The sequence below is a fragment of the Alligator mississippiensis genome, chromosome 9 (genome assembly GCF_030867095.1).
Source record: "Alligator mississippiensis isolate rAllMis1 chromosome 9, rAllMis1, whole genome shotgun sequence".
Classification (NCBI taxonomy): Eukaryota; Metazoa; Chordata; order Crocodylia; family Alligatoridae; genus Alligator; species Alligator mississippiensis.
The window spans coordinates 12,726,526-12,741,072 of record NC_081832.1 but is presented as its reverse complement, the minus strand read 5'-3'; the positions used below and the strand labels follow the sequence as shown (position 1 = coordinate 12,741,072).

General features: G+C 41.5%; 1 protein-coding gene across 2 annotated transcripts in view; it reads left to right on the top strand.

The window, feature by feature from the left end:
- Positions 1–13,236, top strand: part of BCAS4 (breast carcinoma amplified sequence 4) — a 53,012-nt gene extending 39,776 nt beyond the window's left edge. For both annotated transcript variants that reach the window (XM_019484523.1, XM_019484524.2), the window contains exon 5: positions 12,424–13,236. In XM_019484523.1, the coding sequence (XP_019340068.1) occupies positions 12,424–12,528 (105 nt within the window). In that variant the 3' untranslated portion in view covers positions 12,529–13,236. The remainder of the gene's footprint in view (positions 1–12,423) is intronic.
- Positions 13,237–14,547: the final 1,311 nt, after the last annotated feature.

The window sequence follows — 14,547 nt, the reverse complement described above, 5'->3', positions numbered from 1 at the left end:
TTCTACAGATAGCAAAACTAAGGCATAGAAAGGCAAAGTCTCTTGTTCAAGGTCACATGGTGAATCAATGGCACATTGGAATTAGATCCAGGAAGTCCTGACTCCCAGTGCTGAGCCACAGCCATTGGGCTACACTGGTTCATTTTGGGAGCCTTCTCTATAATTCCCTCTACAAGTGATAAGAATCTTTCCTGTCTGTAATTCTGTTTCAGAGACATATTATTATTTGTATTTAGTTCTTATTTGTGACTTCAGGAAAAAGGGAAGGCTGGGCTTGGTTCTTGGGGACCTTAGCAAACACTGAATATGCAAAAGCTTCCAATAATGTTTTAAGTGTCTTAAATAAGGAAATGTATTAGGATGACTTAGTTTGCAGAGGGCCCTAAAATGTTGGGTCTCTTTCTGTTATGATGCTGCATTAAAAATAGGGAATTTACTGCAAAGACTGATAGCTCCAGGGCCTGCCATTTTGTCCCACAGAGCAGAGACTTCCCAGGCAAAGGCAGCACAAGCCTAGCCATTGTTCCTTAACCCACTGCTGGAGAAAACAACCTCCTGGGCAGAAGTGTGTTCTTTCTCCATAGCTGTTCTGCCTTTGGCATTACTGCTGGAGATGCTGCTGAATAGAAGCTCCAAAGATGGTTTTGCAGTGGGGATACTTGTCCACTAGCAACTAAGCAGAGCCTCACTAATTCATGATGCAAGTAAATTACAGGCAAGCAAACCAGCTGTTTTTCAGTGTTGGACATAGAAAATTGTCTGGCAGTTGTCTTAGCCTTTGTACTCTTCAGATTGGCCAGCAGTGTTCTTGATGAAGTAAGTGCAGCTGCTCCTGCATTTATTTTAGCTTGTACAATAGTTTTCTACCCGTCTGTGCAATTTAAAGATCTGTAACATTGCCTGGGGAATGATCCGCAGGGGCCCAAAACTGCCATGTTCCAAGGCTAGCGCTGACCTGTGGTCTTGGGCAAGTCACTTAACCTCACTCTTTTACGGTTATCCATCATAAAATGAGAATAGTGACCTGCCCTGGGGGATTAGTTAGTTAACTGGCCAAATTCTGCCTTCAGTTATACAGATACAGCCCCAGGTGTGGGAAGGGCACAGATGAGGGCAAGGGACTACTAGCCTGTGGCTTGTAAAGCACTCTGCAGATGGAAAGTGCTAGGCATTATTATTATTTATTTGCTTGACTCACTCTATCGGGTCTCCGTTTGGGCTTTTATGAGGATTAGCACAGAGAAGCAGCCCCAAATATGTTACTTTTTTTGTTCAGAGCTAAATTCAGCGACTGAGTGTGCAGGAGCCAGAGCACTCCCTAGCACAAGGCTTTGGAGATGCAAACTGCCAGACCAATCACAAACAGAAACCTCCAAATGCATCCAGACCTTCATTTTTAAGGACATGCTCCTTCTGGCATCAGTGCACCAGAAGATGATATTAGTGAGAAACCAGGTCCCATAGATCAAAAGAAAAGAAACTGATGGATGACAAGTGCTTGAGCACTGACTTTTTGAATACTTTGCACTTAGAGCTAGTGCCTTTGTTGAGAGGAGCTAAGAGGCTATGCCTTAACTACTGCTCTCCACTGTCATTCAGATCTGTCCATAGCATCCTAACACAGTCTCCTCTAAATAGTCCCTCTTTGCCTGCGCTGAAGACACAGCAAGATAATTACTGCCTTGTACAATGACCATAATGAGAAGATTCTTTAATGAACTAATGGCTACTGGCCTTGTTGGTGTTGTGGGGGGAGCATTACAGCAAAGGGAGCAAGACAATTTATTTTTAATTCTCTTTAAACATCTCACAGTAAATCACTCCTTATTACTGGTGGAGTGAAATAGGCAAGTCATTACATATCGTGCTGTATTTTACTTGTTATGGCACAGTGGGTAAAAAACCCACTTGACTGTTGTCCCTGTCCTTAAAGAGCCAATAGTGAATATTCAGAACAAGAAGAGAGAGGTGATGGCAAAGCATAACAATCAGTATATTTGTACATATAGCAAACCAGCTTCAGGGCTTATGGCAATCTGACGATAAGGCCAAGAGGAGACCTCCAAGTGGAAGTGATTGCCCCTTCTCTGCCTGCCATGGGGCCACTTGCATCTTCCTCAGAGTATCTTGTCCTGGGCACCATCATAGGAATACCGCACTATAGGCCTTTGGTCCAGTCCACACTGACAGTTCCTATCTTGACCAAGTAGGGCATGTTCCTCGTTGCTCTGATATTAAGTAGGTGTGGGGATTGTCTTGGTTATTGTGTTGTAGGGTAAGGAAGATATTTGTCACATATCTATTGGAAAGTGTTTTTAAGCAAAATAATATAAAAATAACTTCTTTATTTGTAGTTCTCAATACTTTGCTAGGACAGAGTATTGTCTCTGCTTCCCCATTTTAAGGTTTGGGAAACTGAGGCACAGAGAAGCAAACTCGCCTGAGTTCACACACTGGCAGAACAGAGGAATATGATTCAGATCCTGTTACTCTGAGTTCAGTGCCTGAGTATGGGAGAGAGTTTAGACAGAGTACAGAGCAAGGGAAGCAGTGCTTTAGGGATATGTTGGGGACAGAGTTATGCAGGCTTGAAAGTAAGGATGTACTGGAATTTATTACTTTGGAGCAAAGGTCAGATGCTCAGCTTTTTGCTTTTTTGCATTTAATGAAGGAGAAATGAGGGTAACCATTTATTTTCTCAAGGTACCTGGGTGGGCATGCAGCCTGTAGTGGAAAGATAGAAACTCTTGATGTAGCTTTTCTTCTTGCTTCTTCTGTTGGCATTGCTGGCATATGACTCATTAGCAAAATCCCTGACACAGAATAGGTTGTCTTACTTTTTCATCCCCTTCCCCCACCAAACATACACTTTGTATGTTCATATAGACAAAATGATCCTGGCATAATTGAAGATTTCCTGAAGAGGTAAGGGCATGCCTAATCTCTATCAACGATTCATAGATGCTAGGGTCAGAAGGGGCCTCAATAGATCGAGTCTGACCCCCTGCATAGGCAGGAAAGAGTGCTGGGTTCAGATGACCCCAGCTAGATGCTTATCTAGCCTCCTCTTGAAGACCCCCAGAGTAGGGGAGAGCACCACCTCCCTTGGGAGCCCATTCCAGACCTTGGCCACTCTAACTGTGAAGTTCTTCCTAATGTCTAGTTCTACAAACTCAAACTACAACATGTTCATTATGGGGAAAAATTAAAAATATAAACACATCCCCATTTTCCCAAATGGAAATGCCAGACAACATCTATTGTCATTCCCTGTGTTTGATTTGTTGGCTGGCTATCTGCCATTTTTCTGATTCTTGTCTTCAGACTTCTTGTCCTCGCTCTGTCTTGCCTCTACCTCAGCACTTTGCCCTTCCCTTGCACCCCTCGCTGAAGCAGTTTTGTTCCTCATTCATCTTTAAGGTTTGCTCCCCAGGTACAATTGTCTCTATTCTGTGCTCATTCAGTGTTGTAGGATCACTTTCCCACCTTTGCCTATCAGTTCAAATTCTTCCTCCTCTGAAGTTTCACTTCATTATGGGAAAGGCATTTAAGAAGTTATGTAGCGGCTCTTACTTCTTGCTCTCCATGGAAAATGTAGTACTTCCTTTCTTTTTTTCCTCCTGTTTTCCCTGCTGTTCTCTTTTGTGCCTAATTTTACATCATAAGCCCCTGATAGGGACTCCCTCCTTAATTGTACTAGTAAAGGTGTCTCATGCACCTGTGGAACCAGATAAACAACCCAGGCAAGAGTCCTGATTCTCATCCTGGCTCTATCACGGACTAGCTGTGTCTGAGACACACAACTGCACTCTTCTGCCTCAGTTTCTGCAGCTAAAATATAGGGACAGTAGTACCTGCCTATTTTGTAGGAATAAATCTTGAATGTATGCTTGAACGTTTGCTCTGTTAATCAAGACAAATCCTGTTCCTGGTTAAATTCCTTTTACGCAGCTCTTAAGGCACAAAAGAGGGATGAAAGTTGCCTAGGTCATATGTGGATTCCCCTCAGCACAGGCTTCCCATGGGCAGATTCAGGATTTTGTAAAGTGTGTGTGTGGGGAGCGGGGATGGGGGTAGAGCAGCAACTGGTACTGCAGGTGTGGTTGCACTCTCTTGCTCCCAGCTTCCCTTCCCCCACTGGGGCAGGCAGCCCATGTCAGGGAGCAGCAGTCAGAGGCTGTTTCAGCTAAGATCTCCCCCTCCCTTCCCCTTCATGCTCAGCACTCCCCTCCCATACCCGCCGCCGCAGGTGCCATCACTGTCTCCAGTGTCTCTGGCTACCCCAGGGACCCGGGGGGTGGAGCTCCAGAGCTGTGCTGGAGTGTGGGGAAGGGATGTTCCACTGAGCGCAGAGGGAGGGAGAAGTCTTACCTGGTTCAGGGACGTAGTCTCTGACTGCTGCTCCCATGGCATGGTCTGAAGGAGATTGCACCACTAGATGCACCCTGAGGCTTCCCACTACTTTTTGTTTCTGCTTAGGGGATGTTCTGGCACATACCTTTAGGGAGAAGGGGAAGCTACAGCATTCTCCCAACCACAAATTACAGAAGCCCTATGGTTGCTCTAATGTGTGGCCTTAAACCCAAATAGGAGTAATAGTGTCAGTTTTGATTCCTGCCAGTAGTTGGTTGGTCTAATTATTTGATTTCTTTACATTTCTACTTACCCCATACTTTTTAGGTACCCTTGATAGTTAGTAAGAACCCCCCCCCCCCCCCCCAATCTGCATAAGCAGAAGAAAGCTATCAGAAATTTCACAAAATGTGACAGCTAAAAAGCACAGATACTAAATAAAAGCCCCATCCCCTTAGCAGCTGGGGTGAAGCTATTTGGGGGAACATCAAAAGTTTCCCTCTAAAAGATGAGCCATGCAGCACTCCTCGCTGGTCAGTCTTCAGAGGGTGTTACACAGTAAGGCGAGGAGTGGGTTCTAATGCAGACGGCCGTTCACAGAGGACGCTTCTTTCTCTCAAAATGAGAGCAGTCCCTCTTGAGTCCCTGCTTGCTGATCACAGCCCTGGCCGTATGACAAGGGGACAAAGGCACCTTTCAAGTGAGCAGGTTCTTAAGCCATCGAGGGTTTTTATAGGTCAACCCCCAGTGCCTTAAATCCCCCCCCTGAAGTTAATAACAAGCTAGCTCAGAGAGCACTTGTACCACATGCTCTTGAAAAGATGCTCCAGAGTGTCTAACCCCTATAATTTTTGTTTTTCTATTGTAAGTGTGGATGTTCTCATTAACCATGTAAATGTCTGGGACTTTCAAAGCAGCTTTGCATTGGAATCAGCCCACCATAAAAAACTCCAGTATCTGAGGTAACTGTCTAAACAGCAGTTCTCACAGGACAGGGGCAGAGTTGTGTGTTTGCATAATTATTCACTGTATTCAGAACTGTACCTGGTGGGAAAAAAAGGTTGGCTTAGTTTGTTTTTTTCCTTCCCTGTAGGTAATGTAGACTTTTCGTTGAATGTTTTGGTTAAAAAGCAAATGTTTTGATCCCGAACATTGGATCAAAATGCCTTACAGAGTTTCCATGCTGCATCTTAGCCATGGGACTCCCATAAGCAAGACTAAGGGGAAAAAGCGGTGTGCAGAAGTCTAACTCACGGAAGATTACAGGAATATAAAGCATACGTTGAGGCTGTAAAAGTTACTTTGGAGCATTCTTTTTCCAACCCCTAAAGTATCAGGGAGAACAGGTATCTTATACGCACGTAGAGAGGGCATATTTTGAAATTATTTTCTGGAGAAGTTTAGAAAAGAAACTGAAGGAGACTCAACGCTAGAAGTGACTGAAAATCTGTCAGTGGGAATTTTCCATTAGAAAAATGTGGTTTTAACAAAATTGAAACATTTTGCAAGAATCTGTTTCAACGCTTTCATTATGTTGACATGGTTTATTTAGATTTCTATAGTATTACAAATATATTAAAATCAAAATGAAACAGCAACATAGAACCAAACTTTTAGTGAAGACAGTCATTTCTGAACAGCTGCAGTCAGACCTTTATTCCAGTACTACTATTAAATACCAATAAAAATGAACAGCCAGGAAGATAGTCTACCCCAGGAAAATATTACTAACCTGTTCCCTCAGTGCTGACACTGCCCTGCTCCTTGAATATTAGATCTTCCTGCTTTCTAAGAGAATCACCTCCTGCCCTTCATCTTACTGGAATTCAGATCTCCATTGCTTGTGTCTCTTCTGGAGTACAGCTCCTGAGGCTCTATTTTCTTACGTGCTGATACATCCCCGGTGGCTTTGAGCACTTCTTCTATTGTTATTGGCAGGAGCAAATGTTCAGTAGATTTAAGGGCAGGGTTTGGGAGCCTACAACTCACCGGCTGGATCTGGCTTGCAGGCCTGAGTCTTCAGTAGCTGAGGTCTTTCCCTGTTGCCACAATGAGAAGTGGTGGCTGGGTTCTAGCATAGACTTGCCTGCCTCTGACCTGAACTTGGTCAGTCCTAACCACAGCCTTAAAAGGTTGCCAAGTGCTGGTTAAGGGAATGTGCATTAGCTGCTGGTTCAGGTAGACTGGCCATAAATGGAAATTAAATAGGTTCAGGACCTCTGGAAACATGAGTAGTCCTGACAGCTTAGTAAGCAGCGGGTTGTTGTACAATCCAGCAGTACAGACTCATCTATTACTGTTCCTTTTGAAAGCTTCAAAAAATCACAGGGTGAAGTGGAGGCTCAAGGCTAAAGTCAGCTGGCTCATGAAACCATCTTAACTTGCAGGAAATTTGCTTTGCATGTGCTCCAGTCTGCAGGGATTGTTGACTGTGGTTCTGAGAGAACTGTCTCAGTATCTGAGGGGCTTTGGTTTGAGTTGTACATGCACACAGACACACAGCTGAGTTTTTACAGGTGGGAGCCTAAACAGTTAATTTCCATCTCCAGCATGAAATATGCTTTTCCTTTTCTCTGTTAACTTGCCTGTTCTCTCAGCCTTTGGAAGTAGCTCATCAAACATGACACTGATAATCAGCTGCACTGCAAATTTCTTGTAAAAAATAAATAGCTTGGAGTTACAATAGCAGCAGAATCACTAAATGCCAAATCCTGGCCTTGCCTGCAATTGGTGCATAGATGGAAACATTCTTCCTCTTTCTTCTCCACACCAAGATTGCAGGGTATTTTCAACAGCACTCAGCTTCAATGTAGTTGCTATGCAGTAACCAAGACAAGCTGGCTTAAGTTTACTATGCACAGTCTGGTTTTGGAAACTAAATATAAACACACATACGTAAACCACCACCAATTGTTTTTAATGGAAAGTAGAATCTGTGGATTAAACTGTTTCCTGGATGGGGCACAATCTACGGGTGCTTACTTTGTGACCCATTTCTGCTTTTCTAAAGCTGAGAGTAGTAGTAAGTCACACTCATATGCAGGCCACACTCTTATTGCTCTCAAAAGTTTTGCTTTATCAGCTGCTATCCTGGCCTGTAGCTATCCAAGAGAGGCTTTAGGGTCCACTTCTCAAGCGGAGGTCCGAGTGCTCTGGAAATAGTGCCATACAGCTCCCATCCTAGATAGCTAGGCCTCCTGATAAGTTTTAGCTGACTGAAGTCTCTCTAGCTGCCACCAGAACTTTTAATCCTTCAGACATGATTCTACATGCCATTTCTTTGTGTTAGCCTGCAAACAGAGAATGCTGCTTGTGTTTCGCTTTCAAAAACATTGCCTAAAATTCTCTTGTTTTTGTTTCTAACCCAAAATATCCTGCTGGTTTAATCAGGGCTAGGAATCAGTCTCCTCCCTAACTTACATGCTTCAAACAAAGGGAAAGAAAGTTAGTAAATAGTTCCCAAAACTGGGATGAAGGCTATGGGGGACAAAAATCCCCTCACTTGTAAAAGCCTCCCAGTGGCTTTTACTGTCTTCTCTAATTGTTATACCTTCTTTTAGGAAGATCACAGCAATCTGGTCTTTTTTTTTTTTCACAGCATCAATATAATGCCTAGACTCTGAGAGTGTGAGCACATTTTGTGTGTTTGTTACGGTCTCAGAGTATTGTCTGAAGGCATCTGAATAATGCTTGCTAGCATTCCTAGACATCCGTTGCTTACTTGATAAACCTGGTATTGGCCTTACCTTAAAGAATTTTATGTAGCCTTAAATTTTCAGTTTTGTGAAATAGTGTACATATTATTTTATGCTAACTTAATGCTGCAGACTAGTGTCAGATGGCTGGCCAAAGAGGCAAAAATCCTGGTACAATGCAGACAGACATGGTGTAAGCTACCATCATGCAACACCATGCCCTGCTCAAATACTCAGACAGGACCTGGGAAAGAGCTTGCAGGAGTGATAAGGCATTTAGTATTTATACATTGTCATAGGTGTGCATAGATTAGAACGTCAGAGACCAAAACAGAACAGATGACGGGTTCTTGCCCTGAGGCTTTTACAGTCTAGATGAGACACAAACAACATTCACTCCTTTGGCCACACAGCCTTTTGCAAGCTGGTGAACTCAGTAACAAGGTCCAAGCCACTCACGGCATATTTTTGTGGTTGGTACTCCATTGGGAATTAGACTAAGAGCACCTACTTAGTGAGAACCAGAATACAGTAACATCTTCTAGTCCTTAAAGAGCCACACCAAGTGATCTCTGGGGCAGAAGGCCCAGTCTCCTTGCCCTTTAGCCTTTCCCTTTTGGTTTCTCTGGTAAGCCTTGGAATTGTAAATTCCCCAGGTTTTCTTCCCTTGGCAGACAGCTCTTGCTTTCCTGTGGGTTTCGCAGTAGTCAGACTGCAAAAGAGCCAGAGTTTGTGTTACATGCATAGCATAAATATTCCTCACCCATCCCTGCATGCCTATGAACCCCATATCTTATTTGTACAGATGTGCAGGAATACTTTCCTATCAACTCATCCTGAAACGCTGTCTGGCCCTCTGATTTAATCTGTGCCCCATTATTTGCCATTCAGCAGCTACACCTTAAGATAATGAAGAAGCTGGAGCAGTTCTTTTTTAATGCAATTGAGAACTAGAGGGATGAAAGTTAATTACATGTACTTTTAAAACAGAAGGAATTACTTTCAGTTATTCACAGCATGATTACACAACATGTAGTCATTCAGGGAAATTGTTATCAGATCGTATAGGAAGCATACAGTAACTAGAATTAGAAACTTGACAGAATACGTTTGACCAACAGCATTGCTAGCTAGCTTAGTAATAAAACAGGGTCTACAGATCTTCTGGCATCAACAGATCACTGCAGAGGTAAGGAAGGAGTTCTACCCTTCCAGTATGCAACATTATCCAACTAGTTCGATGCATCATAGAGGATGATGAGTCTGTTGCCGGTACTGGGTGCCCATGTGCCAACTATTCAACTCAATGGCCCAGTGTTTTGAATGACAAATCCTGTAGTCTAGTCTTAGAGAAGCTCAAGTCCTTTGGCATTTTCATTGCTGTGGCTGCTGCTTGCCCTAAATTGGCTTGTCACTCATGCTTGTTAAGTTTCAGGGGTGTTATTCATTGTGGTTTTGCTGCTCTTTTTTAACATTATCAACCACTGATGTTTCTTGAAAGAAAGCACAATTCTCTCCCCTTTTTATTTGTCTTTACAATTTGTTTCTCTAAAACCAACAAAACCCTCACTTTTGCACTCTAAAAAGTCTGCTGCTCCTGCTTTTGTTTCTCTCTGCTAGCCGGTAAAGTTGACATGGTGAACTTGGTTCCAAAGGCAGTTTTTCCAAAGGCTACCTTACCTGCTTCGCTGACATAGTGACTGTATGGCCTTGCTCAGTGCTGGGGACTGTAAGGACCCTCTGCTTTCACTATTTTTCTAATAATTTTGTTACTTTGAAATGTATTATCAATGTTGTCCATCCCTCTATCACTGCAAACAGCATGCCTTTGCTGATCATTGCCTTTGATAATGGAAATGTTATTCATTAATCCAAGTTTATAGGCACGTCCCTTTAGCTCATGTGAGAACTTTATGTAAAAAGCTCTGAAGATCCCAAAGGTAGTTCTCCGAGAACATATTGCTACTTATCCCAGACTTGCAAATAAAGTACATGTCAGCAGGAGCGCAGCGCTGGAGGGTAACCAGTATCCAGGCCCCAGGACTTTGTAGCTCATTTTCAAATGACACCAAGTAGCATTAGGAAGCCACTATGTTCTCCAAAGAACTGTGTAATATTTACTCCCTGGGCCCATTGTTAAATAAGCATACAGATGTACATAACAGATAACTATAGCAACTACATATACACAAGAGCTGTGAAGCCTCCAAGTAACTAACAGTCTGTCTGGTTCAAGTTCTGTGCATTAGGGTGGGATCCGTAGAGGATATAAACCCTGAGGGTATTCAGCTGTACAAAGGAGAATTTCTTAATTCCATACTGAGCCCCTGGTTTTAGGTGTGTGGGTGAAGGCCTGTGTAGTAGAAGAGCAGCATTCAGCACCTGAGCTGTTTCCCTATTTGAATTAGGTTCCCTGTTGGAGCCTGAAACACTTTTCTGTATTCAGGTGTTTCCTATAACTTTACTAACTCCATCTACAGTCTCCATGTGTTTTCAAGTTAACCTTCCCCATGATTTGCTCCAATTTTAACTATTAGTGTAAACCCTAGTTAAGGCAGTTTCTAAGATTATGGGACTCCAATTTTTTATTTCCTCCAACTCCATGCATGACAGCAAGTTTACAACCCTACTCTTTTTTTTTTTTTTTTAAATAAACGTGTTCAAATATGTCCCAGTAACCAAGGGCTTATTTTTTTTAAGTGCCAGTAATGTAGTCTTCTAAATAAACCCTGTTAGTTTGCAATTAAATTTAGGTTCTCAAAGGTCTAACATGCTTAGGATTTAAGGGCATTTATAAACATGCTCTGGGAGGCAAGGGGCACTTTAATTAGCAAGCCACAGCTAATTAAAAGCATCAAATGTCACATGTATCAGCCTCCCCGTGCTGAAAAAATGGCAGTGGGGTACTTTGAACTAAAGTTCATTCAACGAGCTTTAAAGCACCACGCTGCCATTTTCAGCACAGGGACGCTGATACATGTAATAATGGAGGCTGCTGGAGCACGTTAAATTTCCACGCTCCAACATGCTGGATTTACAGCATGTCAGAGCAGCCTCCCTACATGCGTGAAAGTGCTCTAAGATCCGGTCTTGTTTTGGTGCTTCTGAAAACATTACCCCAGAACTGCTTTGTCCATTGTAGCTAGTCAGTGTGAATGAAACTATATGTGTTTATAGTATCAGTCACATTTTTTGAAAATCCATTAAGATACCACTGCCACAATACAGAGCAACGCCTGAAGTTAGGTGGCTATGACATCCTGAGACCATCAGCTGTTAGGGGTTGGTACTGCTGACTTACTAAGGGATTGTACAGGGCCTGCACTGTAAGAGCCAACCTGATCGTGATGTTGGGGTGCTGCTACAGTACATGTTAAGTAACATCATCTTATTTTTTATTGATGACAGACCACTTTGTAACCTTCCCACTTCATGATGGGTCCAGGTTGAATCCAGGTCCTGCGGCTACTCTCTTTGCAGTGTTATTAGACCCCCAGCTCTCCTTTCTGTGCATTCCCCATATAGTCTTATAGATCCTGTTTAGTACTGCAGTCTTTTCTGCGGCCTCCATCAGTGCTTTCCTTGAATCCCGTGGGAGCCAAATTTTTTGGTAGGCATTCTCCCTCCCCAGGCACCACTCAAAATCTTCTTCCTCTGCCAGACTGCTCTTCTGCTTTCTGATATCTTGGATCATTGTGCACCACACAGGCTGCCTGCACCATTTGTGGCACTCCTGCTCTATTCTATACAGAACACACCACCTATGATGATCTTTTAACTCATTTGGAATGAGTAACCTAATTCAACATCTTTTTGCATCCTAGAAAACTGAGCTGGGTTTCAGGAAATAGCTTAGATATTGAAATTCCCTCTCTCTAACTGGAAATTTACTGCTGCTACCTATTAGTTCCAGATGCTTTTGATTATTTTTAATGAACTTTTACATACTAATGAAAAAATAATAGGAATGAAAGTCTATGCAAGAAGATTACTTGGATTAAATTAACAAAAATGACAATCTCATAACTTGCCTTCCAAGGTAAAATACACCCTTTATTTCACATATTATGTAAATAAGGGTACATATTCCTTACAATGCTTTGGCATATGAAGGCTGGGAAACTTGACTGCAATGATAATTATATGCCCAAAGCACAGGAGAGAAAAGTGCTAACTTTTCTTATAATTTCTTGTGGTGGCCTGCTTTCTGCCATGGTTTGGTGCACACCTTATATACATGTCAGCATGTGAATTAGTTCTGACAGATTGCATGGCCTTGCTGAGATTTAAAATATCCTTTTCCCTTATTCTAAACACACTACCAACTACTTTCCTCCCCACACCTCAACAGTTGGAATTTCTCTTTTTTTTTCAGAAGCACACTCCATCAGCACAGCACACGTATGACCTCCCAGAACTCTACAGAACTGAAGACTATTTTCCTATGAACTATGCAGGTACAAAACATAAAAATCATTAATGTTTGAATTTAGGAACAGCTTTTAGGAAAAGGTTGCTTGAGGGTTTTTCCATGTCTGATATCATTCTCTGGATTTGTTCTTATGATTTGTGCACTTTGTCCTGCCTTGAATAAAAACCTGAATTCTGTTATGAGCAAAATGTATATTAATATATTGCAATGACAGAGGAAAGTGGACCATAGTTTCATAATACACTTAGTTGGTACACCTTTATGGAAATAGCTCATTTTAAAGAGGAAATTAAACTTTTTAAAACATCATGTGTGGAAATGTAAATACCATTAAGTACATACTTAGTTCTGAGTTTTGATCACGTTACTTAAGAACAACAGTTTGGTTTATCACTGAAAAAATGTATGAAAACTTGTCACTGTTCACACTGACATTTGGAAACTTATTTATACAAAACACAAAGCTGTAGTGCTATAGCTTGGTAGATTAAAACAATTTCAGATTATCTGTTCACATTAAGTTCTAAAATTGTATTAACACTTACTGCATGCTCTTCCCATACCTGAAATAGCTGTTGCGTTATAGATAACAAACAAAAGCCAACATGACAATTTTGGATATTTGCTAATAATTCTACATGGCCAAGACATTCAGGACTTTTCGTCAAAATAGGATAGGGCTTCAAAAGCCTTCCAAAAGTTGTTTGTATAATGTACTTTGAATCATGTAAATAAACTTTCTGCAAAGCTAAAAAAGATCTTTTGACTGCATTTTTTGAATAGTAGACTTAACCAAGGCCAAAAATGCCAAACTATCTTCCTATGTAATTCTGTAATGTAATGAAGAAAAAGAGTAATTGGTTGGAGAGCTTATGTACATGAATGGTGTACACTAGGAAAAGACTTATATTTAGTCACGAATCTATTAGTCTCTTCTAATAGTTGTGGAAAAATCCCACTATTGCAGTGATGACGGGTAATGTTTTAAGTGTCAATAAGAAGTAAGATACCTAACGGCAGAAGTTTGCTCCTTTTTGTAGTCTCATATGAAGTAGCAACTGGCATCAGGTAGACGCACTGAATGCACACTTTCTATTAAAGTTGTTTTCCTATTTTTGTTTTAGGACAAAGTTCCTTAATAGCAGGATAATTACTGGCAGGTCTTATAAGCTTTAGTCCTGTCACCCTCAGTATTGAGAAGAATTCTTTCTGGAAAGATACCATGTTTTCAGCTGACCGCTCTGAGGTAAATCTTTATGCAGTCTGTCAAATGACTTAACATAAGACGAGTACAGTCTTATGTTCATTGAGCAAATCCTGGTCTTTGGCCTCCACTGAAAAGTGGAAAGTTTCCCAAGATTTAGACCCTTATGTTGAAAAGGGACATCATCAACTTTATTTAACTCTGTACCAAACAGTGCATAGCCTCCAAGTTCTCTACCATTATTTTTAAAAATCTTATTGTTCTAGTACTTTCTAAGACAACATTTCTCTGCTCCCACAAAATGTATGTAAAGTGGAAAAACCTGAGTCACCATTTATCCTACCAGCAGATAGCCAGGAGGCTGGAATGTGTAGCGTAAGAATCCCCCACAAAAGTAATCATTGTCAACTTCTGATTACAAAGGTCTAAATTCTGGGCTGAAAGCATCTTTACACTCACTAGTCTATGCTTAAGTGGAAAGCTAAGAATTGCAACAAATAGTAACATTAAATTTTGTCTTAAATATAAATGGCCTGTTATAAGTTATACCACAATACAGGTATTTTACAAAGGTCATATAAAACATGTTAGGTTTACCTTTAGTGCAGCTTCATTTACAGATTAAAACACTTTAAGGATTAATACAAAGTACCCAAAATAAAAAGAATGTACTCAGGCTGGCAAACGTACATGGTATAAAGAGAAGAAACATTAATTAGCCAAGGAAATAAAAAGTTTAGATAAAACTGCTAATTCCTTCCTTTTGGGGGAAGGAAAAAGGACGTTCTAGTTAAGGGCAACAAATTTTCATCCAAACAACACTTAGCGGGAGAGGGGTTTAAAAACTAACTTTGTAGCGTCTC